Raw genomic sequence first — 27,234 nt, 5'->3', positions numbered from 1 at the left:
CAGCCCCAGGGCAACCATGGGGATGAGGCACCCTTCTCCCAGAGATGGCTTTGTAGGCATGCGGGGGGCGGGCCAGCAAGAGCATGGTAGCAGTCTGGAAGGTGGATATGGCATTGAGTGCAGGTTAGGTGCGGTGCAGAGCAGGAGCAGAAGCTGGAATACGGGAGCCCCACCTCACCCCCGACCCACACACATACGCACAGCACCCCATAGGAGGGAAAGAAAATGTTTGAGGTCTCACAAACATTTGTGCTCATTACCTTCACATACAAGGGGTTCCTGGGCTGCCCCTCCCGCATTTAAATTAAGCTAGAGAGTGGTAGCAACCACTTGGCAGCCAGAAAAGACTTCCTGATCTTTTTATAGGGTTTCATACAATAACTGGGGGCCCTACAGACTGCCAGAGCCAGCCTTGGAAGATACTGGGTAAATGAGTATAGTGGGGACCTCGGGAGAAAGGGCAGAGCTGGGAACACTTCTGTGCCTCTTTCACTCTGGACAATTTCAAGATTATAAACAATGCTTTGCTGTGGGGATAGTTTGGCTTAATTAATAGTAGGGCTGCAGTCCTGCCCATTTAAGATTCTATTTATTCGCTGAGGAAGTTTCTGCATCTCTCTCATTTTCCTTTCTAGTCTCGTCTCTGCTGAAGTAGGACATTATGAGGAGTCCTCCATTCTACAGGTGAGTAGTTTTTGATCTTTGGGACTTAGAGCAGAGGCAGATGCTTCCATGAGGAAAAAGGACACAGCCTGTGTCCTGACACATGCTACAATGTGGATAAGCCTGGAGGACATTATGCTAAGGGTAACAAGCCAGTGACAAAGCACAAATCCTGTATGATTCCACTTATGGGAGGTACTGAAAGGGGACAAAATCATGGAGACAGAAAGAAGAATGATGATGGTGGCCAGGGCCTGGGAGGCAGGGGAAATGGGGAGTTACTGTTGTTAATAGGTATAGAGGTGCAGTTTTGCAAGATGATAGTGGTGACGTTGCACAACAGTACGAATACAAATGCACTCAATACCACTGACCCTAAAGTAATTGTGACGGTAAATTTTATGTGTGTTTTACCACAACAAAAACACTGGGGAAAAAATAAGCAATATGACATCCATTTGGACGGAGAAGGAAAGTGAACACAGAGAAATGAAAATAGGAAGGCGGAACTGATTACAAATGTTTCTTCCCTTGACTTTCAACTTTTCTGTAATGTTGTTACATTGTTATACTGCTTTATAATAAACAAAGGGGGGGAAATGATAGTGTAGCCCTTTGCAGGTCCAAATAATATACATAAACCTGCAGATTGTCACTGGGCCACAGTTCTGGGACTTTTCCTTTTATTATATTTGTGAAAAAAGAGAAGGTGTACCAAATATTTGCTAAATATGCTGGGCATTGCACTGAGAAATTTAAGCTCCGATTTAGTGAGAATATGAGTTTTGTTTTGTTTTTATTAATTTTGAGAGAGAGAGTGCAAGTCAGGAGGGGCGGGGGGGGGGGGGGGGACAGAGGATCTGAAGCAGGCTCTGCACTGACAGCACAGAGCCCGATACGGGGCTGGAACTCACGAACTGTGAGATCATGACCTGAGCAGAAATCGGGTGCTTAACCGACGGAGCCACCCAGGCAGGTGCCCTGAGAACATGAGTTTAAATCCAATGTTAAGGTGGATTGAAAGAAGGGAATGAAGGATAGATTAGGGTTTATTTTATGAATCAGAAGAGCCAGTTGATACACTGCCACAACTGTCTTCAAGGCTCAGATATTTGGCACTAGGGAGGGTGCTCCTGCTCTGTCCTCGCCAAACATTTCCTGTCCTGACTCCTCTGGACTGCCCCTTCTGCCTCCCCACCCCATACCTTTGAAACCCAGTCATCCACCTAAGGAACCGCAGCAGCAAGGAGGGGGACAGAGAGGCAGCAACTTAATACACAGGAGTTTCAACCGGCCCCGATCAGGGGGTGGTTGGGCCATCTGGAGGACATCCTTTAATTACCCTGCATGCCTGCCCCAGGCCTAGGCAGATGGAGTTCTCTCCATGAGAGAAAGCCCAACTTCCCCGGCTTCTGTCTTGTCCCATCGTTTCCTGTCTCTGACCAGTATCCCTCATGTGGTGCCACAGCCCCATGCCTTTGAAACCTCTATCAGTTTCAACCTCTCCCTCCACATCCATAGGCCTGGGGAATTTCACTTTGAGCAGAGGCAGGCAGGGAGCTTTGAGAGGGGAGAACAGGCATGGAACAAAGAACAAGGGAAAAGTGGAACCAAATATGGATAAAGAAGGGATTTGGAGGAAAAGTCAAAGGGAAAAGTAAGGAAGACATGCAAGTAGGTTTTCCTAAATCCAAGGGGCCTCAGAGGACTTGGGTCTCCTCGGCACCTGGCCTCAAGAGTTCTCTTCACCCCTGCCCCCTTCGCTTACCTGTTTGTGAACCTTTGTAAGCTGTTCCAGGTTGTTCTCAAGAAAGGAAATCTTCTGCTTTTGGGAGTGAATCCCCCCACTGTCCTCGGGCTCCATTTCTGCACTCTGATTAAAGACGGAGGGGTTAGAAAAACTTGAGGACGGGAGGAAAATATGGGGGCTGTGAAAAATCCTAGGAAGGCACTCACTTTCTTGACTCGAGTCGTGACGTCTTGAACGAACAGTTTGCGAAGGTTGTGGAGGGTCTGGAGTTCCCGGGCCTGGAAAGAATGGTGAAAAATTGGGGATAGCCAAATTACCAGGTCAACTTTTTCACTTCAAAATTATTGGAACCTTCAGTCTGCCTAGTCAGGTGAATCACTCATCCTTTAGGAAAAGATGTGTCCTGATTATGCCACAGACTGAATCTGCATAAGGAATGGGGTTATAAAGAAATCAGGGGGAAGAAATGAAGTCCCCACCTCACCCTGTTAACTTGGTACAGAGAAACCACTCACAACTGTCTCCTCCAGACCCTTGAGGTCCTGCTTGGACTGTTCATGTCGCTCATACAGAAATCTGGGGAGAAGAAGGAAACACAAGAGTCCCTCAGGACAGTCCCTCCTCCCTTTCTCCTCCCTCTCCATTCCTTTGATCTATACTTTATTATTATTTATTATGCAAATTACCCTGTTCACTGTGTAGAAATTAGAAAAGAAAAAAAGATGAATTTCATAAAAAGCCCATAATTCTACTACTCACAGATCAAACCACCATTAACATTCTGGTGTCCATCTTTCCCAACTCTTACTTCTTCTTCTTCGTCTTTTTTTGTTTTTGTTTTTGTTTATTTATTTTGAAAGGGAGAGAGCACCAGCTGGGGGTGGGGAAGGAGACAGAATCCCAAGCAGGCTCCACACTCTCAGCACGGAGCCCGACACAGGGCTTGAACTCCCAAACCGTGAGATCATGACCCGAGCCAAAATCAAGAGCGTGACATGCAACCCACTGAGCCACCCAGGGGGCCCCACCCCCTCCAGACTCTTACTTCTATGCGTGTACAGCCCCCCAAAACTTTATGGGATCCTACCATTCATACTGTTTTGTAACCTGCCTTTCACACTTAAGAGAACATCACAAACATCTTTCCGTGGCAGCTAACAGTCAGTAGAGGTCCTTTCTGAAAGTCTCTCTTTGTTTCCCTTCCCCGCCCCATCACGTGACTCTCGAGGTTGCCATGTGCACATCTGCATCGCGCCCTGCCTCTGCGGGTGTGCGTGAGTAGCAGTCTGCGCCTGCGCAGGCGGCGGGTTTGCGGGCAGATACCCATCACTCACGTCAGCTCCTGGAGTTTGCTGCTCTTCTCATGCTCTTCATTCTTCAGCTTCTCGTAGTCAGCCTGAAGCTTCTCTAGCTCTAACTGGAGCTTCTGATTCAGGCTGCACGGGGCAAGGAGGTGTCGGAGAGAACAGAACGATGTCAGGGACCGGGAAAGGGAAGACCGGCGCTGCAAACATTTTCCTTCCGGTACAGCCGGGCCAAGTTGGGACTGATGCGTCTACCTTTGGATATCAGAGGCAGACGCAGGCCGCTGACAGAGTGAGGAACCCTGAGCTATCCAATCACAAGAGCTCAAGGAGAGGGACTAGTCCTCACTCCCGTGTCTCCTGGGGTTGGGTGATAAAGCTGTGGCATCGCTGGGGGAGGGGCGCTTGGAAATGAGCAAAGCAGACCTTGGGCCAAGAGGGAGCACGCGTGTGGGCAGAGCAAGGCAAGAGGACCCGGGGAGGCCGGGGCTGCCCAGGGGGACTCTTACTCTTTGAGCTCATCGATAGTCTTCTGCTTCTCATTGATCTCGTCCCGGAGCCGGGCCAGCTGCCGGTGATGGGCCTCCCGGTGACTTTCCATCTGCACCTCCAGGGCCTTCTGCAAACAACCCCACCGCACACTCAAAGCTGGACTCCCTGACACCAGCTTGGAGCGGGCCGGCTCAGCCCTGCCAAGCCCCAGTGGTCCCCTACAGCTTCCCCTCTCACCTTCACTTCATCTGTGTCCTGTGTGTCTGGCTCCTTGTCCTTCAGGGCCACTTCATGCACAGTTTCTGAGGGAAAGAAGGAAAGACAGCTTACCTCACACCTACCTCCTCCGGAAAGAACTTCCATTTTGTGACCAGAGCTCCGGGTCGGGCAGGCGACATCTACCCAGTATGGACCCTCCGTGATGTTCTTCTGGGTTAGGACAGTCCAATTGGACACAGCAGGGAAAGAGATCAACGGAGGGTTTATGGTTCGTGTACAATAAGCTCTGTGCAAAAGCATGCTAAGTAGCGTATGAGTTGGCCTCTGTGATGTCAGTCTAATGCATTGGATGAGTGTGCTGTCAGGTGGTTTCTTCTGATGTCTGCCACTTTTCCTCCCTGCCCCCTCTGGGATCTCAGATCCCAGGATAAGTGGTTTAGAGGTTTAAGAAGGCCTCACCCTGGGCCTGGAGCTTGGCCAGCTCGTCACTCAGGGAGTCATAGGACTCTTCCAGATGCCGCTTCTTTAGCTCCACGCTCTGCATATACTCTGTAAGCGAGCGGATCTTCGCCTCGTGCTAATGGGGGAAGGGTTGGTGAGAGGAAGAAGAAGGGTGGAGTCAAGGACACAACTCCAGGCAGCACAGACCTCTGCAGCTCTCCCAGGCCCTCCCCTCCTGCTGCGCCTGCCTGAAGACACAGGGCCAGAGGCCATTTCTTTGGACCCTTCCTTTAGACCCCATCAGCTCAGAGCGTGCTATCTCCTCTGACCCTTCACTTCCCTGGCCTGGACCCTTCCCTGCCACCCCAGGCTCTTCTCTTCTATCCTTGACTTTGGTTGACCCTAGGTCCTTGACATGAAAGTGGGTGCTAGGAGTTTTATCCCACAAGCTACAGAATCACCCTCCTTCCCATTGCACGCAAAGGCCCTCAATGCCCAGCGCTCACCTGGGAGATGAGGAGCTGACAGGAGGAGAGTTCCCGCCCAGTCACTTCCATTTTGCGATGACATTCGACTTGCAGGTTCTCTAGCTGCCGGCAGCGCTTGACCACAGACTTGACTTCTGATTTGATTTTGCTGATATAGAGTCGGGCCACCGTGAATTCCTCCTCGATGGCTCCGCTGATCTCCACCGGCTGCGGGGTGGGGGAAGGCAGGAAGAGGTACTTCTCTGCTGCAGGGAAGCTTTTGCCCATTCCCTTCCACCCTGCCTATCCCCGTGTACACCCACACACACAGGGATTTGGGTGGGACAAGTATTTTCCAAACAACTTTTACCTGCCATCACCTGGCATTTCGTATTAAATCCTTCTACCTGCACTTAAAGATCCAGTTCCGACAATCGCCCTCTTCCATCTTATAAAGCAATATGATTTTCTTTTGCAGTCAAACTGTTCTGCCCGATCACCCAGATGGGTCATTTTCACTGCCACAGATTTGCATATATCATTCTCACATCTGTGCCTCATCTCTAAAGCCTGCTATAGGCACATCTCCATTCCTTCTTTATTCAGCACCCTTTGGAAGGTGTATTTACAGTTGAGTCTGTGCAAAATTCTACTTGTTTTCCTGTATCTAGTTTATTTTTTTTTAATTTTTGTTTAGTTTTTGAGAGAGAAAGAAAAAGAGCACGAGCGGGGGAGGGGCAGAGAGAGAGAGGAACAGAGGATCGGCCGCAGACTCTGTGCTGATAGCAGAGAGGCCGAGGTGGGGTTCGAACTCACAAACCAGGAGATCATGGCCTGAGCCGAAGTCGGATGCTCAACCAACTGAGCCATCCAAGCACCCCATGCTAAAGGCATGTTTCCCAGATCTCTGGCCCACCTTCCTCAGCATCCCTGAGGGCCTGGACTATCCACCCTGCATCTCCCACCAGTGCCCAGAACAAGAATGACCTGAACAAGATTCCTGCCTCTGTCTCCACTCACCAGCTTAATCTCCCCGTTGCCCACGATGACACTGAACTCACTCAGGTCCTTCATCAGCCCATTCAGCACCTCAGCAATGCGTTTTCGCTGGTGTCCACTGACCTCCTGTAGCCGCTGCAACTCAGACTCCAGGGACAGCATGGTGGCCTGGGGACAGCCCCTTAGGTCATCCCACTGCCATCTTCCTACCCCCCTGCCTAGCCCAGGCAGAGGCCTCCCCCTCATACATGACCCTGAGGGCTGCTACAAAGAGAACATGGGCCCTGCAAAAGGGTTTGGAAGAGACAGGAGTCAGGAGGGCAGTGTGGTGACAGGTGGGAAAGGTTCCCACAACACACCACACAGCAGTGCAAGGGTACAAACGTGACGCAGGGGTCGCTTTGGATGTGGGGGACGTTCTGGAGGCCAGGGAGCTCTTGCACCCCAGTCAGCCACTCACCACCTTCTGAGATAGCTCATCCACCAGAAGCTGGTTCTGCTGGCTCTTCTCCTCCACTTCCTGGGACTTCTGGTCGTAGTTCACGGCCAGCTCCTCCAGGGCCTGTAGCACTTCCTTCACCTCATCCTTAGCAGCGTCATTCTCTGACTGCAGGTGGCTCAGCTCCCGCTGGACCTTTTCATTGTCTCCTCGGGTGGATACCAACAGCTTCAAGAAAGAGGTAAGGCACGTGAGGGACCACCGCTATGGTCCCCTGGTCTGGGGAAGCTCAGAGCACTACCCCAGACAGGGTCCCTCTGGCACCCGAAGCCTGGAGCGCACAGCTCTAGGAGAGGAGCAAGGGCCAAAGTGAAAGTCAGGAGGAAGGGGGGTGTAGGCTTCTTAGAAGCAGGACAACAGAAGGAAGAAGCACCCAGACTCCAAAAGCCGTGGTTTACACAAAGCCCCAGTTAAGTCCCCAGACTTCTATAGTTTTGGGGCGTGACTAAGTCCTAAGCAGAAGACTAAGCCCTTCCTCGGGAACACACCGCTCTCCTCTCATGTCTTGTCCTCCTTCCCATTACCTCTTCCTGGTCCAGCATCTGCTGCTTAAGCTTCTCTATGAGCTGGCTCTGCTGGTTGATCTCATCATCCTGTTGGAGGCAAGGGGGGAAGAGGGAGTGAAGGAAGGCAGCCCCTTCCAGTCTAGATGGATGGGGTTGGGGCCAGAGGTCGGATCCTGACAAAAATCCAGACTGGTCAGGCTTTGAGTTAGAAACCCCAAAACCTAAAACGAGGTTTTCCCTTCAGCCTCTCACCTCACTCCTACCCTCACTTTCAAATTCCTTTCTTCTGGAAGATGATCTAACCCTGCCAATACCCAGCAAAAGCCTTTAGATTAAAGGACACGGCCTCTAACCAAGAACTCCCACTTTGGTCCTCCATTCTAATCAAATCATTCAAAAGCAAAGTCTTATGCATCAAAGGCAAAGATAGACCTTTCAGGGTTACTTATAAGAGCAAAAACAAACTACCCAAAACAAAGAAAACTAGAGGCCTTGCAGTAAGCAAGTGGTTAAATAGGTTTTGAATAAATAAATAAATAAATATGTTTTGAGAAATGGACTTTTAAAATGCTTTTAAAATGCTTTTACAAAAAAGATTTTTAATGAAAAAATACTTTTATGAAGAATTGTTAACAAGGTAGGAAATTGCTCCTTATAGAATATGGAATGAGGAAATCAGATGCAAAGTTACACACACAGTGCATCTCAACTGCATGCTCTATGTATGAAGAAAAGCAAAATGTTGGTAGTGTTATTTCTGAATCGTGTGATGATGGGAGACTTAAATCTTCTATTTATTTTTATTTATCTTCCAAATTTTTTTAATGTTTAATTATTTTTGAGAGAGAGAGAGGCGGGGGGGGGGGGGGGGGCAGAGAGAGAGGGAGACACAGAATCCGAAGCAGGCTCCAGGCTCTGAGCTGTCAGCACAGAGCCCGATACTCGAACTCACGAACCGTGAGATCACGACCTGAGCCAAGTTGGATGCTCAACCGACTGAGCCACCCAGGCACCCCTAATTTTTTTAATAATATGGGTAACATACAGTGTTATGTTAGTTTCAGATATATGATACAACAATTCAACAATTCTAAATGTTAGTCACTGCTATCTTCCACATTTGCAGTAATGAGTGAGCATTTGTCCCTTTTAAAATAAGAAAATATATATATGGGACACCTGGGTGGCTCAATCAGTTAAGCGTCCGACTTCGGCTCAGGCCATGATCTCACGGTTCGTGGGTTCGAGTCCCGTGTCGGACTCTGTGCTGACAGCTCAGAGCCTGGAGCCTGCTTCGGATTCTGTGTCTCCCTCTCTCTCTGCCCCTCCCCCGCTCACGCTCTGTCTACCCTTTCTCTCAAAAATAAACATTAAAAAAAAATTAATAAAAAAAATTTTTAAAAGGCAGTAGAAGCTAATTCCTTAATCCCTCACTTTTCATCCCCCTGGCCTCCCCTCTGTGCCTTGGATGTCCTCACCTTGTCATCGAGCTGCTTATAGAGGCGGCGGATCTCCTCCTCGTATTTCTGCCTCTCCTCAGGCGCGATGCGCACCACGATGGACGAGTTGTCATTCACAGGGGTCTCCTCACAGAGCTCAGCTCCCAGGGCTGCGTCGTCCCCAGCCAGGCGCTCTGTCTCAGGCACGTTCTCTCCTGGCCAAGGGGCAGAACAAGGTGAGGGACAGGAGGAGACAGAGCTGTATCCAGGAGTCCTTCCTCCCTCGCTCCTCAACGCCAAGACCTCCGGGCAGGTCTCCAACTCTGTTGCCAAGTGCACCTTCAACCTTTGCTGGGGGGTGGGACAAGGGTGGTCAGCCCCCTCTCCCCTTCCCTCATGACCACTCTACTGCACGCCTCCAGAAACACAACCCTCCTGGGAGGTTCGCCTGTCCTTAAGCACCACCCCAGACAGGGCCCCTCTGGTCCCCCAAGCCTCCTCCTCCCGCAGTCTCTCGCGCCCACTGGAACCCTCTCTAACCGCTGCGCCACCGGCTCAGCTCAGCCTCCAGCTTTGCGATCGTCTCTTTCTGAGCTTTTGTCTTCTCTTTCTCCTTCTCATATTTCTTCTTCCACTGCTCAGCAGTCAACTCCAGATTCACCGAGGCAGTGTTCTTAATGGTCTTTGCCCTGGGTGAGGAGAATGAGGAGATGAGACCTCCACAAAGGCTTACGTGATCCTGAGGGGTGAGTGCAGCAGGGGCTGGCATAGGGACGAGGGACTCTGCCACTGACCGCTGCCCAAACATTAGGGTCGACTTGGTCTCCGCATCGTTGTAGCTGGACGGTGAGCAGCAGATGAACATAGTTGTCCGGCAGTTTCCTCCCAGAGAGTCCTGGAGGATCCGTGTCATTTTGCTGTCACGATAGGGAACGTAGCTTTTCTGGGGGAAGGGGGGGGAGATTATGAATCAGGACAACACTCAACAAGGGAATCAGAAAGGACAGTGGTGCTGACTAAGGATCGCACACCCCATGAACTGGGCGTGATGAGATAGCAGCGGCAGCAGGAGGAGAAGCTGGAAGACGGGGTGCAGCCTGCAGAACAAGGGGGCCTGAGGAACACTCACTGTGCCCTCAGCCAGCGCGGAGATGACGTTCCCGAGGGCTGACAGTGACTTGTTGATATTTTTTGCTTCATCCAACACGGCTCCCTCTGCTCCGGTCTTGCTGACCTACCAGAGAATTAAGGGATGAGTGTGTCATAAGCACTGCAGAGGGAGAGGGCTCTCATGGCCTCTTCTCCATGTAGGGAGATTCAGTCCAAGAGGGGCAGGGGCAGGAAAAGAGAACAGAAAAGGCCCTTCCTCTGTTACCCTAAACTCTCTTGCCAAAAGCTACCCACATATTAAATGAAATGTCCAGAAAAGGCAAATGCACAGAAAAAAAAAAGTAGATTAGTGGTTGCTAGGGGTTGGGGGAAGGGAGCATAAGGAGTGACGGCTAACAGGTGATGAAAATGGTCTAGAACTAATGGTGATGGGTGCACAACCTTCCAAATATCCTAAAACCCACTGAACTGTATACTTCAGAATGGTAAACTTTATGGTATGCGCATTATATCTCAACTAAAAAGTTATTTTTTTTTAATTTTTTTTCAACGTTTTTTATTTATTTTTGGGACAGAGAGAGACAGAGTATGAACGGGGGAGGGGCAGAGAGAGAGGGAGACACAGAATCGGAAACAGGCTCCAGGCTCCGAGCCATCAGCCCAGAGCCTGACGCGGGGCTCGAACTCACGGACCGCGAGATCGTGACCTGGCTGAAGTCGGACGCTTAACCGACTGCGCCACCCAGGCGCCCCTAAAAAGTTATTTTGATTGAAAAAAAAAGCTCCCCCCGATCTCCTTGCCTACCCACCCCACCCCCAGGCCCCAACCTTCTCGCTCCCCGCCAGGTCCACTAGATACAGCTTCCCACTGAGCTTCTGCTCGGTCTCCATGTTCTCCTGCTTGATGTTGATGAGGAAGATGCTGTGGCTCCGAGAGCTGTGTTCGTTCATGTCTGCAGGACCAAGGGAGGAGCAGTCCCTGTACTAATGCCTGTGGAGCCAAAGCCCTCAGCCCCCAGCTTCCACTGACCGCTGGCCCACCCAGAGAGAGAGGGAGCCGGTCAGGACTAGCCCTGCCCCAGCGTCTCCCAGGCAGCTGGGTTGCACACACAAGGGCAGCCTCTTCTTGCAGAGGACACAGTCTTCCCTCGCTTACTTCCAGTCCCTCAGCCCCAGAGGATGCAGACAAGCAGCAGACTCCCAGACTCGAGAGCCCCTTATATCCCCACTCACTGGTGACAGCCACATGACGATTTGATTTCCCCTCATCAATCACATCTAAAATCTCCTCTGGGCTGGACACAAAGCGTTCAGTACAACCCTGTGGGGGTGGGGGGGGGGCAAATGGACAGCAACCTGTGAACGTTGATCTGCAAATTACCTGCACACTGCCCACGTGACCTTTCAAGACTGTCTTTTCCGAGCCCTCAGACTCTCCCTGGTCCCTGAGCACATCTCACTCCTCCAAGCTATCTGCCCTCCAACTTCTGGGTCTCTGGTCTATCTTCTTCCCACAACCCCACTGGTCAATACACCCACCCAGGTGCCCCTGTCCCCACTCTCACCTTGACGAATGGCACCCGATTCTTGTCCTCATGCACAGATAGATTTGTCTTGGTCACTGAATCAAGACAATGCAGGGTAGGCAAGGTTAGCATTTCCATCCCCAACCCCACACCCTGTAGTCTGCTGACACAGTGGTTTCTTCTATGTGCAAAAGAGGAGAAAGACTTCCCCATGAAGCTTAACGTCCCTGCATACACTGAAAACTCAGTTTCTCCTCCTCCAGGATTCTAGCCTCAAGGTTCCAGCTGGTCTCAGGCTGTTTCTATGCTCTGGGTGAGCAGGCTCACCTTGCGTGTCTAAGCTCATCTTCTGACCCTTTGTTTTTGGAAATTCTGGTTAGTGGAGGCAAGGAACATAGGTATGAGTGTGTGTGCCCTCTCTTGCCAAACAGCACGCAATCCCAAGAGCAATGTGACCTTTCTTTTCTTTGCCCTCCTCACACCCCCACCCACCCAAAGGGATTAAACACCACTCACCATCCAGAAGGTCACGAATTTTGTCCAGGTAAATCTCAAAGTAAGAAACCTGGTTAGGGAGAAAGTGAAGAGGGCCTATCTTAAATCCGATACAAGAATCTCAAGTGAATGTGACTTACTCAAACGGTGGTAGTAGGAGCGAAAGGGCAGAAGAGAATATCTTAGCAGAGAAGAAGAGCTGAGGTGACTAGAGCAGGAAAATAAGTTGGGGTTCCCAGGTTCTCAGTGGGTTCATGTTACATCTTCCCCTCCCAGGCCCCATCTGAGGATGCCCAACTGTCATGCTGTGATCACCTTGATGTGGAACTCAAGGTTTTCATCCATGGAGTAAATGTGGTTAAAGATGTCTCGGGCAATTCGAGGAATGATTCCCATCAGCTGAGGGTCATGCAGCTTTCCCTGGGGAGGAAGCGTATTCCAGAATGAGGCTGGGACTCAGAACGAGACAACTCAAGAATGCAGATGAACACAGAGGTAATAGCTGATAAGAAGACCATCTTAAGGTAGGAGGCAGTCACTGCCATGTCTACCTTTTTAGTGGAACAAGGAGAGAACTGAGTAGCCCTTTTAACTCTTATTGTAGCTGCTTTTCCAGATGAAAAGGAAAAAAACTGGAATAGTGGAAAGGATGGGAAACCGCAGCAGGCTGGAGGGATTTCACTAAACTTCCACAACAGTAATGCTCCTCACTTCGTCCTCCAGATCAAGCAAGCTTGATTCCAAGATCTTGCCCCACACTGAGATTCCTTGTCTTCTCATTATCACTCCCCGCTCTTCACCTCTCATGAAAGTCAGAACCCTCACCTCCATGGTATGTGTTTTCCCTGAGGATGTCTGTCCATAAGCAAAAATGGTGCCATTGTAGCCAGCAAGGACATCTGGAAGAAATGGCAGAGAAAGAGCACTGGTGGAAAGAAGTGGGGTAGGGAATGGGAACCTGAAAACATACATTATAAAAATATACCCATTACCTTTAACAATCTGCATGGCGCATGCATGATAAACTTGCTCCTGGGTCGTGTTTGGAGGGAACACCCGGTCAAAGACATATGGCTTCCCCTAGAATGGAAATAAAACATGGCAGACATCAGCAGGCAGGGTGTGAGGGAGAAGAAATACTGCAGCCCCCTTTCATTAGTCTGCAAAGGCACCTGTCTTTCAACCATCCATATCCATGGATGATTTGGGGGGATGAGGGAAACTAGAGAAAGAGGAGCAAAAGTTAGTACTGACACCAGGAGTTGTGCCCATGCACTACTGAATGTCATTGAGAAGTGTCATACCATGAGTTCGTGTGAGGGGATCTTAGTTTTCATGTGACGATTTAGTACTCTATCACTCCAGGCCCCTCCCTGGGAAACCAAATGGGAAAAGACAATAGGGCCACAGGCTGTAGAGAGTGAAGAACAATTCATTAACACTAAAAATCTACCTCTAGCTTTAAAAATATCTTCCTCAATAGATCCACATGTCCTGATATGGAAGGATCTTCGAGATGCATTAAGTGAAACATGGAAAGTTAGGGACATATGTATAGTATGTTTCCTGTTGCGTAAATGAAATATACATATACCACAGCTACTGAGCTGTTGTGCAAACACTAATGCAAGCTCTCTCTCTCAGTGAAAGAAATATATGAAATCAGAAACATGGGTCTCCTTTTAAGGAATCAACTTTAAAGAGAAACTATGAAGCAATTCACTGACTTGCAAGTACTTAATTCGGTTTATATGTTACAAATCATGTGTGCTGATAAGAATGCTAAAGATACAGGGGTGCCTGGGTGGCTCAGTCAGTTGAATGTCTGACTCTTGGTTTTGTTTTGGGTCATGATCTCATGGTCATGGGATCAAGCCCCACATTGGCCTCTATACTCAGTATGAGCCTGCTTGAGATTCTCTCTTCCTCTGACCCTCTCCCCAACTCATGCTCACACTCTCCCTCTTTTTCTAAAAAAAAAAAAAAGAAAAAGAATGCTAAAGATAAAAAATATTTAAACCTGGGGAGCCAAACCAAGTATGTATTCACTATCCAATCATACTAAAGATCTCTGGTAATATTAAATGAGACAATGTTTGTTCTCCACCACAAGTGACAAATTTCTGTCATGTTTCCCTGCCATTCAGTTTAAAGAAACTATGACTGGGGCACTTGCATGATTCAGTCAGTAAAGCATCCGACATCAGCTCAGGTCATGATCTCGCAGTTCATGAGTTCGAGCCCCACGTCGGGTTCTGTGCTGACAGCTCAGAGCCTGGAGCCTGCTTCAGATTCTATGTCTCCCTCTATCTGCCCCTCCCCAACGTGTGCTCTCTGTCTCTCTCTTTGTCTCAAAAATAAATAAAAATCGGAAAAAAAGAGAGAGAGAGACTATGACTGGGGCACTTGGGTGGCTCAGTTAAGCGTCCAACTTCGGCTCAGGTCATGATCTTACTGTTTGTGGGTTTGAGCCTTGTGTTGGACTCTGTGCTGACAGCTCAGAGCCCTGAGCCTGCTTCAGATTCTGGGTGTGTGTCTCTCTCTCTGCCCCTCCCCCACTTGCACTCAGTCTCTCTCTCAAAAATAAATAAAGCATTTAAAAAAGAGAGACTATGACTTAGTTGTCAAATTGTTTTACTACAGAGCCCATCTTTATCCAACTGAAATGTAGAACTCTAGGTCTACGGTCACCAGAGTTTGGGAGACATGTCTTAACTAATTAAGGAAAAGTCATAAAACTTGGCCAGAGCTGGATATGGTGGTGCTGGGAATATTCGCACTATTCCATCTATATGTAGAATTGTTTTTTAGAAGGAATTATACAAAAATATTGGCCGTGGTTACTATGGAGAGAGACAAGTCTTTTATTTTTCATTTTGTATCCTGGGCAGAGAGAGAGGAAGAGAGAGGATCTCAGGCAGGCTCTGCACCATCAGCACAGAGCCTGACGTGAGGCTCAAACCCCCAAAGAGCAAGATCATGAGCCACCTGGGTGGCTCATTAATCCACTGAGCCACCCAGGTGCCCCGAATTCTGTTAAATATTTAAATGTCCATACTGTTTGTACTCTATATCAGTGATTCCAGTGCTAGGAATTCATCTTACAACACTTACTTAAGCACTTAAAGATTTCTGTAGAAGGATGTTCAGTGCAGCAGCTTGTATTAAAGTAAAACTAGAAACAATTCAAACATCCATCAACAAGATGTTGGCTATGGTAACTCCATATTCCACCCCCATTAAAATGACTGAGGTTGGTTTACATATATTGACATGTCCAAGCTTGATAAAGTGAAAAATAAAAACAGTATGTGTAATGTGATTATACTTTTTAAAAAGCATATGGACAGAATTGTCTTAGAAAAAAGACATGGAGGGACTATATACAGAACTGCTAACGGTGAGTATCACTGGAGAGCAGAATAACAGGAACTTATGCTTTCAACATTTTTTCTGTGATATTTAAATGTTTTACAGTGACAACATATTGCTTTTAAACTAAAAATGTAAATTATTACAGGGCACCTGGTCCATTGGTTAGTCTGTGCTGACAGCTCGGAGCCTGGAGCTTGCTTGGGATTGTGTGTCTCCCTCCCTCTCTCTCTCTCTCTCTCTCTCTCTCTGCCCCTCCCCTGCTCATGGTCTGTCTCTCTTCTCTCTCTTCTCTCTCTCTCTCTCAAAAATAAACACTAACAAAAAATTTTAATGTAAAATATTAAAGAAGATGGTAGAGAAAATGTGTAATGACAAGACTGCACAAAGTACTGTTAACCAAGAAAGTAGTTTTTAAAATAGTATGCAGTATAGGGGCGCCTGGGTGGCTCAGTCAGTTAAGCATCGACTTCGGCTCGGGTCATGATCTCACGGTTTGTGAGTTCGAGCCCCGCGTCAGGCCCTGTGCTGTCAGCTCGGAGCCTGGAGCCTGCTTCGGATTCTGTGTCTCCCTCTCTCTCTGGCTTTCCCCCCTCACACTCTGTCTCTCTCTGTCTCAAAAATACATTAAAAAAACCCCCAAAACATTAACTAAAAATTTTTTTTAAATAGTATGCAGTATAAAAAGCAAAAAGAAAAGTATGTAAAGGATGAGTCCCTTTCTGTAAAAAAAAAAAATAAAAAGTATATGTATGTATGTATGTATACCTTGCTTAGAAAAGCATGTTAATAGTGGTTATCCTTGGACAGTGGAATTTTAGGAGTTTCCACTTTCTTCCGAAAATGAAGGGCACCTGTCCGGCTCAGTTGGGAGAGCATGAAACTCTTGATCTCAGGGTCATGAGTTCGAGCCTCGCTTTGGGTGCAAACATTACATTCTTTTACAAAAAAAATTTTTTTAATGTTTATTTTTGAGAGAGAGAGGGAGAGGACAGAGCGTGAATGGGGGAGGGGCAGAGAGAGAGAGGGAGACACAGAATCCAAAGCAGGCTCCAGGCTCTGAACTGTCAGCACAGAGCCTGACGTGGGGCTTGAACTCACAAACTGAGATCATGACTTGAGCCAAAGTCGGCTGCTTAACTGACTGAGTCATCCAGGTGTCCCTGTAAACATTGCTTTCTAAAATGAAAATACATAATTTTTTAAAGTTTATTTTCTTTGTTTTGAGAAAGAAAGAGAGAAAGCATGAGCAGGAGAGGAGCAGAAAGAGAGAAGAGAGAGAATCCCAAGAGCCATTAGCTTAACCACATGAGCCACCTGGGTGCCCCCAAGATACATAATTTTTAAATAAGAAAATCTTAAGTTTTTCAAACAAAGATATTAATATTCTTACTACATAAAGAACTCTCATAAATCAGTAACAAAAAGATAAAACTCAACAGAAAAAATGGACAAGCGCTATGTACTAACAACAGAAAATTATATACAAATGTTCAATGTTTTCTTCTTCTTCTTTTAATGTTTATTTATTTTTGGGAGAGAGAGAGAGAGAGCACGTGCATGACTATGGGAGGGGCAGAGAGAGAGGGAGACACAGAATCTGAAGCAGGGTCCAGGCTCTGAGCTGTCAGCACAGAGCCCAACCCCAGGCTCAAACTCACAAACCATGAGATCATGACCTGAGCCAAAGTCAGAGGCTTAACTGACTGAGCTACCCAGGCACTCCAAATGTTCACTGTTTTCAAACTAAAACAGTAACATCGTTACTCACTTATCAAATTGAAAAACACAAACTTAATTATAATACCCAGTGTAGGTGGGGGTTCAAGGAAGTATCATTTCCACACAATGGGTACCTTTATCCTTTTCTGGTAAGACAGTATGTCCATTCAATTTTTATGGGGCAATTCAGAAATACATAATCAAAATCCTTGAATTATGCATATCCATTGACTCAGATGTTCTACTTCTAAGAATTCATGCTATGAAAATATTTGTAGCAAATATGTAGCTACAAGAATGTTTATTATCATGGGGTGCCTGGGGGTGGCTCAGTTGGTTAAGTGTTCAAATTTGGCTGGCATCATGATCTCACAGTTCGTGGGTTTCAGCCCTGCATGGGTCTCTGTGCTGACAGCTCAGAGCCTGGAACCTGCTTTGGATTGTGTCTCCCTCTCTCTCTGCTCCTCCCCCCATGCTCTCTCTCTCTCTCTCGCTCTCTCTCTCTCTCTCAAAAATAAATAAAATGTTAAAAAAATGAAAAGAAAAGAATAAGTTGTTTTAAGAAGAATGTTTATTATCACACTGTTTATAATAACAAGAAATTGAAAACAACTAAAGGGGAATAACATTTTAGGGGACTTGGTTGATTAAATTATGGCATGTGCATATTTTTATCCTTTGCTGCTATTTAAAATGATGTCATAATAGAACATCAATAAATTTCAAAAATGTGTTAGTAAAAGAACAAAACAGCACATACTGTATTATTCCCTTTGTATAATGTTCAAGAAAGGACAGAACTTAGCTAGTGATAGAAGTCAAAATAGCAGATGCCTGGGGGTGATATTGACAGGAGGGGGCTAGAGAGAACTTTGAGGAGTGATAGAAATACTCTAGTTTTCAATCTGGGTAGTGGTTACATGGGTGTCAAAATATGTTATAAAATTCATCAAACCACTTAAGATTTGTGCACTCACTGAATGTAAATTATATACCTCTTATAAAATACGACATCATAAAATGGTGTTATTATAGTGGTTCTTAAAAATGAATTGATACACAACCTCATTATTAAGACAAATGCATATTAAGACTATGAAATACCACTTTAACCTATCAAAGTGGCCAAAGCATTGCACTGGAGAAGGCATATATAAGCTGGAGCCGACTCTGTGAGAGGCAATTTAGAACCAGTTCTTAAATTTTTAAGTGCATATATATACTTTAAGACCTCAACTTCCAAAAATGTATTCTATATAGACATACTGCACATATGCAATATGTATACACACACACACACACACACACACACACACACACAAGATCATTTAATTGTTTGCAGTAGCAAGTTAATAGGATAACCCTAAAAGTCTACCAATAAGGACCTGGTTAAGTAAATTATGGCATATCCCTACAACAAATTATAAAGTTGTTAAAAAGAATGAGATGTATCTTTATGTGCTGATAAGGAAGACTCCTAGACTCGTTGTTAAGTGGAAAAAAAAAAGTAAGGTACAGAACAGTATGTATACTATGCTTCCATTCTTGTTAAAAAAAAAAAAAAATACATGCACGGGCACCTGGCTGGCTCAGTCAGTACAGCATGTGACTTTTGATCTCAGGGTTGTGAGTTTGAGCCCCACATTGGGTGTGAGATTACTTAAATAAAAAAATTTTTAAAAAGTATACGCACGTATATATGCCTTTGCTTATAAATGTATAGTATGTTTTTAGAAGGATCCATAAGAAACTGGTAATCAAAGGCAAACTGGTTGTCTCTTGAAAGGGGAACAGGGTGGCTAGAAAACAGAGGTAGGAAGGAGACTTACTTTCCATTGTATACTTCTTTATATCATTTGAATTTTATCACTTGTGCATGTTAAGACTTATGCAAAAAATTAAACATTTAAAAACATAAATAAAATTATGTAAAATATTTAATGATAGTAAAGTAGTAATCATAGTAATCATAGTATTGCATATAATACTATGCAAAATAATATATAGTTTATGATACACTTATTAAAATTAATATATGCATATATGCAGCAAAAACTCACTGGAAATAAATACATTAAATTGTTAACAGTGTTTTTCTTGGGGTGGTGGGATTTTGAGTGATTTTGAGTTTCTTGCATGTGTTTCTCTTTGTTTTTAATTTTGTCAACAATTAAAATATGTTAGTGTTGCAATCAGACTATGTTTAATATTATTCAAGAAAAATCTACCTTAATTCTTTTTTTAAGGTTTGAGTGAGTTTATGGATTATTCATAGGACTTTTGTGAATTTTTCATTCTTTTTATCCAAATGGTTCATCATTACACTTCCTTACAAAGAATAAAATCCTTATTACATATAAGAAAATCATACAGTGTTAAACAGATTTAAAGTGGCATTGATACTTGTCCTCCTCAGTAATACCTTTCTTTTTAAATTAAATTAAAAAAATTTTTGCGTTGAAAATTGATTCTTGAATTGTAATCTAACTCAGTGTTTCTCCCATCCAGCAGCCGAGAAACAGAGACAAACACGTCTATCTCAAGCCAATGACTCTTGCCTCTTCTCCACCAATGATGGCTATCTATGCTTCTTGAAACCAGGAATGCAGCCAAAGGGGGTTAAGTAGAACTCTGGAGCCAATTTTGCCCCTCCCTTCTTCCCGTCTGGGAAAATGGGTACCAACTCTCTCCCTCCTTTCCCTTTGTCTCATCCTCTCACTTAAAGGATTCTACAGGAGGCTATGCATGCATTAAAATGGAGGGCGCTCTCCAAGTGCTGAAGGCAATTATTGCCTGAGAACCCCTTTTCTTAGCCTAGGCCAAGAAGAAGGAAGAGACCACAGAGAGTAAAAAGGGTGGTGTTCTCCGTACTGTGAGGCTAAAAGGTATCCAAGAACTAAAAATAGGTCCACTTAGGAAACTCATAAGCAGGGAAAGCCATAGACACAGATTATAATTTCAGGGTTTCTGGAAAGGCCTGCTATCTCTTCCTTACTCTTGGCTAGGCCCTTAAATTCCAAGTTTAGTTCATTATTTTATCTTAAGATTTTTATTTCTGTTAAATTGTTGATTTGTTTTAAATTTTCTATTGATTAAACTCAAGATGAATTTGTTTATCAGCTATTTTTATGCAAATAACTAGACCAGTGGTTTTCTACTTATTTTGCCTCTAGACTACTCACATGGGAAACATCACCATTATTTATGTCTTTTCATGACACACAATTACTTTGAGTCAGACTATAGTATGTTGTGGGAAGTTTCTTATCAGAATCTGGGGGAGTGAGTATAGTTAGCAAAAGCCATTTCTTCCTTCCTTCCTTCCTTCCTTCCTTCCTTCCTTCCTCCCTCCCTCCCTTCCTTCCTTCCTTCCTTCCTTCCTTCCTTCCTTCCTTCCTTTTTTAGCCATTTCTGATGCCCCCTCTCAGGCTTCTGCCCAGACCACTCCACAGCCTGGATCACCACATAGACCAAGAGTTTCTTGAAGGCAGGGATTCCCTGTAAAGCCCCAACATCGAGCCCAGTCCTTGGCCCACAGGATGTTCTTCATAAATATTTGTCAAGTAAATACAGATATTGATGGAGTAAGAGTGTAAAAAGATACTAGAGACCTGGATGTTTGGATAAAACAACTAGTAAGAAGCGGAAATGTTAACTACTTCCCAATGTGTCAAAGGCTAGCTTGTGGGGAGACAACATGTATACAATTATAACAACATCTAACTCTTATCAGGAGTTTATTATGTGTCTGTCACTGTGCTAAGCAATATGCATTATCTCATTTATTTTTTTTTAATTTTTTTAACGTTTATTTATTTTTGAGACAGAGAGAGACAGAGCATGAACAGGGGAGGGTCAGAGAGAGGGAGACACAGAATCCGAAACAGGCTCCAGGCTCTGAGCTGTCAGCACAGAGCCAGACGCGGGGCTCAAACTCACGGACTGCAAGATCATGACCTGAGCCGAAGTCGGCCGCTTAACCGACTGAGCCACCCAGGCGCCCCAAGCATTATCTCATTTAATGTTCACAGCAATCCTAAAAGATATGTACTGTTATTATTCCATTTTATAGATGTGGGAACTGAGTTTCAGAGAAGTAAGGTAGCTTGCCTACAGTCACACAACTGAGAAATGGTAGGGCATGGTCTCAAACCCAAGCAATCTGAATCCAGACCCCCAGTGCCATACTGATCCAAAAACTTGGGGCGCCTGGGTGGCTCAGTCAGTTAAGCATCCAACTTGGGCTCAGGTCATGATCTCACAGTTGGTGAGTTTGAGTTTGAGCCCAGAGTCAGACTCTGTGCTGGACAGCTCAGAGCCTGGAGCTTGCTTTGGATTCTGTGTCTCCCTCTCTCTTGTGCCCTTCCTTGGCTTGTGTTCTCTTTCTCTCTCTCTCTCTCTCTCTCTCTCTCTCTCTCTCTCTCTCTCTCCCTCTCTCCCTCTTTCTCAAAATTTCAAAACTGAAGTGCCTGAACACTGAGCACTGCATCAGATCCTTATCATGGCTTTCCTTTCCCCTTCGCCACATGCCACACACCCCCCTCCCCATTTGGACATTTCTCCAAATGTTTCCAGACTCTAGATGTTTCATCACTCCTTTTTTCCAACCTCAACCCCATCTTCAGAAATATGTGATTCTCTCACCCATCCTCTCTCAGGAACCCTCCCTCACCATGACAGCATCAGAGACTGGAAGATTTATTTCATTAGAAACACTCAGGGAGACTCTCCACCTTTGAGGAATGCCCCTGAGATCTACTCCCCTACCCACAGCAATCTAAGCACTCCTCACAGCCTTCTCCAGAGAGCCCACCTTCAGAGTCCCTCAGCCCAGGGCTCTGTTCTCCCCACCCCACACCTCCTTGTTGTTGCCTACTCCATTTGTGTCTCTTGGCACCTTTCAGTAGTTTTCCATTATGTGAGCTGACTAAAGCTAATGGAGGGCCTAAGATCAGGGGTCCCAAGATGACCAACCTTTTCAACCTTCAGTAAAGCACTTGGTAAAGGCTGGACTTCTGAGCACCAGGCCTGATTTCCATGGTGACACCCCTGGGGATTGTTGCCATGGTAATGCTGGAGAGACACTGGCCATGGTGAACATTACCTCTCCTCTCTATTTTCCTTTATGAGACTCCCCCAAAGCTAAAGGGAGACCTGCTCCCCCTCTTCAGATATCAAAGGAATCCTAGGCCACCCCAAACAATACTGACTCTTATCCAATAACCCATCAGGTCCCAACCTAGCTTTTCCAAACAAGGTACTTGATGGTCCTGGATTTTTGCCTGCTTTCCTAAATGAAGTACTTGATAGTTCTGGATTTTGCCTGCCTACTAACCCATTAGGAGACCTGAGGGAGGAAATATTGTGGACACTTGAATGAATGAGGGAGAGAGCAACAGGGGGAGGGAGGGAGAGTGCATTGTCTTCTCTTACTGTCATCCCTCCCATGTCTGGTATAGAGGCAACAACAGCCCAGACAGCAGGCACCAGGATACTTTGCCCACCAAGACCAAAGCAGAGAAACACTTAAATGGGTCCAGTGAAAAAGTCACACTGGATTCTGAGTGACACAGAGAGCAAAACAAGGTACACAGCACACAGACAGTGACCCAGACACCCTTCTACTATGACTCAGGCCATTAACTTTGGCTAAGTCCCATCCCCCAGATTGCTAGGAGAAGTCAGGGGAATGGGGGAGGGATAGGGCTGAAAGAGCTATCTTTCTAGCTTATTTGCCAAGCAGAAAAAGCCCACAAACACTAGGGACTCTGAAGCCCAGAGCTAGCCACAGTGCCGCAGAGGCAGAGAGGAGAGCCATTAGAGAAAGGAGCAGGGACTGGGTTTGGAGAGATTATTGTCTCCCCCTTCACTCTTCCCTCACCTTCCTGAAGCAGCTTCCTCCATTAATTCCTCAGATGCTGGGCCCCAAAGGGAGACCGAGGAAGAAAGAGGAAAGTGGGTAGGGGATTTACTCCCCTTGGTGGGACTCAAGGATCACCTCAGAATCCCTTCGCCTATAGCCCTCCTCCTCCCAAATGAGCAAGGAACAGTCAGCTTGGGAAGGCAAGCTCCAAGGACGCTGCCTGAGACAAAATGGCCCCCCAGCAGCATCTATCTCGGCCAGAGAGATTGACAGGAAGGGCTTGGGCAACGGAATATACACAGTGAGACAAAGGTGCAGCCCTGTAAATATCAGGCAAAACAGACAGGGAAGGACCAGCTGTGGAACTAAGATAGAATCTGAATTGGCAGGGGGCCCTGGGCCTCTCTTCATCTCTCCCCCTTCTCCACCTTCTACTGTGTCTTTCCTGTTTAGCAAATTGGACAGATCAATACCACCGCTCCTTCTCCCAACATCACCCCATGCCCCATGCCCGCCACACTGGGATGGCCTGAGAGCCTAAAGGAGTTTTTCAGACTTACCTGAAAAAAATAAAGCAAGGAAACTAGGCTTCACAGTAGAAGCCTTTTGTGGATGGGCTCTCCCATGACCACCTCCCTCTTGTTTCTCAGCCTTCATACCTCAGGGGACCATCAAGCTCTAACTCTCACAGCTAATGCTTGCTGTCCAGACTACTTGGAGAGGATCCCCCAGGCTGGTCATGTTAGCCTGGCCAGACAGACCAGACTGTAAAGCCTAAGGCCCTTGAGGCAAAGAAAGACAAGAGCCCTCTGTATGTGGTGAACACACACATATGTAACCACACACACAAGGCAGAGGCACCCATTTGAGTTCAGTTGGTGACAGCTCAGCATGGTGACAGACTGGGGTCCTTGGGGACGGGACATACAAGCAGGCTCTTCTTAAAACATGTTTATTCAAAGTCCCATTCTCACTGATTCAAAAGGCTCATGCTCCCTCCCCATCTTTCCTTAATTCCTTTAATAAGCATGCCTTGTGCCAAGCACTGTGGACCAAAGATATATAAACAGTGCTCCTGACCTTGACAGCAGTCCTCATATGTGCCCCTCCCTTCTCCAATTAGCTGCAGTTTCTTGGCCCAGCACCCCTCAAAGCCTTACAGGACTCAGCACCCAGATCCTTTCACTCCATAGCCTGACATCCCTACCAACCTCAGAAAGGAGGGGTGGGTGAAGAATTCCCTAGGAATTCCCTTTAGGCCATCACAGATAAAGGTCCAGAAGAGAAATCCGCAGAGGCAGTGTGATAGGAAAATCTATGAGCTTTGGAGTTACAGATTAAGGTTCAGATCTATGAGTTAACAGTGTGACCTTGAGAAAGTCATTCAACTTCTTTGGGCCTCAATTTCCTCATCTGTAAAATGGAAACATTAATACCTACTTCAGAGTGTTGTTTTGAGGATTAAATAATACACGTCAAGTAACAAACCCACAGGAAACATCAGTCCTCCTTAACAAGATCTCCTCCACGGATAGGGCTGTCATGATGAGGTAGAAGCGACTTGCTACTTTTTTTACTGGATCATCAAGAGAAAGGATGAATAAGCAAGTACCTATTAAGACCTCAGGATTTGGTTATTTTTATTTGTTAGGGGGGACTGGGGTGTCTGAAATCCTCTTCCTACTGTACCTGGGAGGGAAAGGCAGACATTTCCTTAGGACCCCAGAGCCCCCCTCCCCGACTGGGTGTGGCATCAATGTATTCCTCAGAAAACCCTTCATCAGATCTGTGCCCTCCGCCCCAGTCTAGGCTGCAACTACTTCAGGGGCTGACGGAGGGCTTGGTCCTAGAGCCCACTCTCATTTATACCTCCGCCCGCAGAAGCCCTGGACTGCCCACCTGTCATCTAGCCCATCCACTGGTCTACCCCCTCCCTTCCTGGGAGGTGGGGGTAGAGATCCGAGCCAATAACAAAGGGAAGATGTGCTTTCTCTAGGGGAGAGGGAAAACATCAGAAAAACATGGGACCGGCTCTGAGGGGTGCGGACGCTGCAGCGAGCAGCAAAGGAGAGTTGGGTCCCCCGACTGCGAGGAAGTAGCCCCCTCCCACTCTGCGGAGACTTGGCCACCAGCCTGGCCAGGCCACACCCAGTCATCCTGATGCAGGGGAGAGGAGGGGCTGCGGCGGAGGATGGAGGCTGAGCGGCGGGGAGGGGGTGCAGTGACAGCCAGGGGCTAAGACTCGGCGGGGGCGGGGTAGAATCTTCCCAAATTCCCTCCCGGGGCGACACTCACCCCAATAACGACGCTGTCGTCCCCTTGGAAAATTGGGATGAACTTGTCTCCCCGCAGAATCTCGGCCTGGTTCAGGGGCCGAAATCGGCAGAGCACCTTGATGCTGCATTCGTTGTTGGTCTCCGCCATGGTGGTCGCCGGCGACAGGCTGCAGCACTTCTCGGGCAGCAGGGCTGTGCGCGCTCCGGAGGAGGGGGGCTCAGCTGAAGCCGAGGCGGAGGACAGGTGCTCGGTCTCTGGGACCGAGGAAGCAGGTGGGGCGCCCGGGCGAAGGCTGGGGAGCAGGGCCGGGGCGCGCTTGCTCGCTCCTGCGGCACAGGGATGCAGGCGACCTGGGCGTCTGGTCCTCCTCTCTCGGCTCTCTGCCTCTCCGCCCCTCGCGCTGCAGCGCCGCGCTGCGGGCCTGGGCGGGGCGGCGGCGGGCGGGGCTTCCTTCGCGGGGGGCCTCCCGTTCGCCTCCACCCGAGGGGGCGCCGGTTCTCTCCTCTCGCCTCCTCCCTCACCCCCGAAGCTCCTAGGTAACCTCGCCCTCACCCCTTCCCCACCCAAGTCACTCGCTGCATCCCAGCTCCCCACCTCCCTGGCCTGCCTGTCCCTCCCTCGGACTCCACCCCTCTAGAAGGGATAAGGGGGCTGAGGTGGGCTTGTCGCCTGGGTAGGGAAGAGAGTCAACGGCGCTTGCACCCTTTTTATTCCGGGACATCCTCCTCCCCCACCCCCGCCCCGCCCCTGTCACTGTCCTCTCTCCATATTGAGAGCCTTCTTCTCATTCTCCATCCCCAACCCCCTCACACAAGATTCCCAACCCACTCAATTTTCAAGGGCAGCTGCCTATACCCCTGTGGAGGAGGGTGTCCAGGTCTCATTTTTCAGACAGGGGTGTCAGGGGAGAGGCTAGTCTCAACCCCTTCTACGTCCAAAGGTGCGCTCGTTCCCCACTATACACACCAGGTCCCCGGTGTGAAGGAAAACAAACTCTGGTTCTGGGCTATTAGAATTCAAAAGCAAATAAAATTCTCAGTTTTGCCTCATAGGCTGGGGCTGGGCATAAGGTGGGCAGGAGAAGCTTTTGCAAGAGAAAGGGAGTCAGAAAACAATGAAGGAGGGGTAATGATGAGGGTGGGGAAGGCCACAAGGGCTTTGAGAACCTATAGGGCAGACCTCTGCCTTTAGGTTTCAGGCAGGTTTAGGCACCTATGTGTTTCCTGTCCAAGTTACCATTGGTCAGAGTCCCAACACCCCAGCCCCTTTCTCAGGCCTTGTTCTGTTTCTCCCCCTTCCCTAGCAAAATGAAAAAAGAAAAAAAAAAAGCCTTAGAGATTCTTTGTCCTTCCTCCCCTCAGGTCAGACTCCTGCTGCAGCCCCTGGGCAGAACCACCTAGAAGCTGGCCAAATTGATTTTTCTTCACGTCACAGGCCTTGCTAGCCAACAGAGAGTTGGACTGCAGGAGTTGAGGCTCTAGGCCAAGGGGAGGAGTGGGGTGATGGGAGAAGGGAGGAGGGGATGGAAGTTTTGCCTAGCAATTGTCTGAGGTCACTTGGACATTATGAGGCAAAAGTGAGAGAATGGTGGCCTGGCCAGACAAGAACTAACTGCACAGAACTCAGCTGAGGGCTTCCCCTTGTTGGGCCTATACCTCTAACCCACCTTGAATCTTAAGGAAACTGAAGAAAAAGGGTCCAGCATAAGAAACCGGATGGATGGATGGAAGAGGGGTAGAGGTTTGGGGAAAAAGCCAGGAGAGTATGCATAGAATGACAATGAGTTCCAAACTCAGGAACATCAGCATCTCTCCAGTCACTTGGTCTGGCACTATTTCCAAGTGTTGCAGCATCCTGAAAGCTCAGGAAGCCTTCTGGAAAACATCCCAAACTCAGGTCCCCAGGGACTCCAGGGTGGCAGCCTTAGTGGAGTTGCAAAAAATGCTTGTCTTAAAAAAAAAAAAAAAAAAAAAAAAAAAAGCTTTGTCTATGGAGGGTCAGGGACAAAAATGTACTGGGTATAGGCCCCTCCCTCCCCCAAAAAAACATCCACACGTGATGCAGTAAGTTTTACATAAAGCTAGATTTAT

At 47.3% G+C, this 27,234-nt stretch overlaps 1 protein-coding gene across 1 annotated transcript in view; it reads right to left on the bottom strand.

Annotated features, from left to right (window-relative positions):
* Positions 1-25,718, bottom strand: part of KIF5A (kinesin family member 5A) — a 29,481-nt gene extending 3,763 nt beyond the window's left edge. The window contains exons 1-23 of the mRNA XM_049625839.1: positions 25,163-25,718; positions 12,903-12,990; positions 12,736-12,809; positions 12,226-12,330; positions 11,932-11,980; positions 11,455-11,510; positions 11,123-11,210; positions 10,718-10,842; positions 9,909-10,013; positions 9,574-9,722; positions 9,320-9,468; positions 8,819-8,994; positions 7,359-7,427; positions 6,796-7,002; positions 6,357-6,503; positions 5,376-5,564; positions 4,888-5,005; positions 4,447-4,511; positions 4,227-4,336; positions 3,748-3,849; positions 2,929-2,989; positions 2,620-2,691; positions 2,432-2,536 (exon numbers count right to left, since the gene is read on the bottom strand). Coding sequence (XP_049481796.1) covers positions 2,432-2,536; positions 2,620-2,691; positions 2,929-2,989; positions 3,748-3,849; positions 4,227-4,336; positions 4,447-4,511; positions 4,888-5,005; positions 5,376-5,564; positions 6,357-6,503; positions 6,796-7,002; positions 7,359-7,427; positions 8,819-8,994; positions 9,320-9,468; positions 9,574-9,722; positions 9,909-10,013; positions 10,718-10,842; positions 11,123-11,210; positions 11,455-11,510; positions 11,932-11,980; positions 12,226-12,330; positions 12,736-12,809; positions 12,903-12,990; positions 25,163-25,291 — 2,538 coding nt within the window. The 5' untranslated portion in view covers positions 25,292-25,718. The remainder of the gene's footprint in view (positions 1-2,431; positions 2,537-2,619; positions 2,692-2,928; positions 2,990-3,747; positions 3,850-4,226; positions 4,337-4,446; positions 4,512-4,887; positions 5,006-5,375; positions 5,565-6,356; positions 6,504-6,795; positions 7,003-7,358; positions 7,428-8,818; positions 8,995-9,319; positions 9,469-9,573; positions 9,723-9,908; positions 10,014-10,717; positions 10,843-11,122; positions 11,211-11,454; positions 11,511-11,931; positions 11,981-12,225; positions 12,331-12,735; positions 12,810-12,902; positions 12,991-25,162) is intronic.
* Positions 25,719-27,234: the final 1,516 nt, after the last annotated feature.

Source organism: Panthera uncia, chromosome B4, assembly GCF_023721935.1.
Source record: "Panthera uncia isolate 11264 chromosome B4, Puncia_PCG_1.0, whole genome shotgun sequence".
Lineage (NCBI taxonomy): Eukaryota > Metazoa > Chordata > Mammalia > Carnivora > Felidae > Panthera > Panthera uncia.
This window is presented reverse-complemented; position numbering and strand designations above follow the sequence as displayed.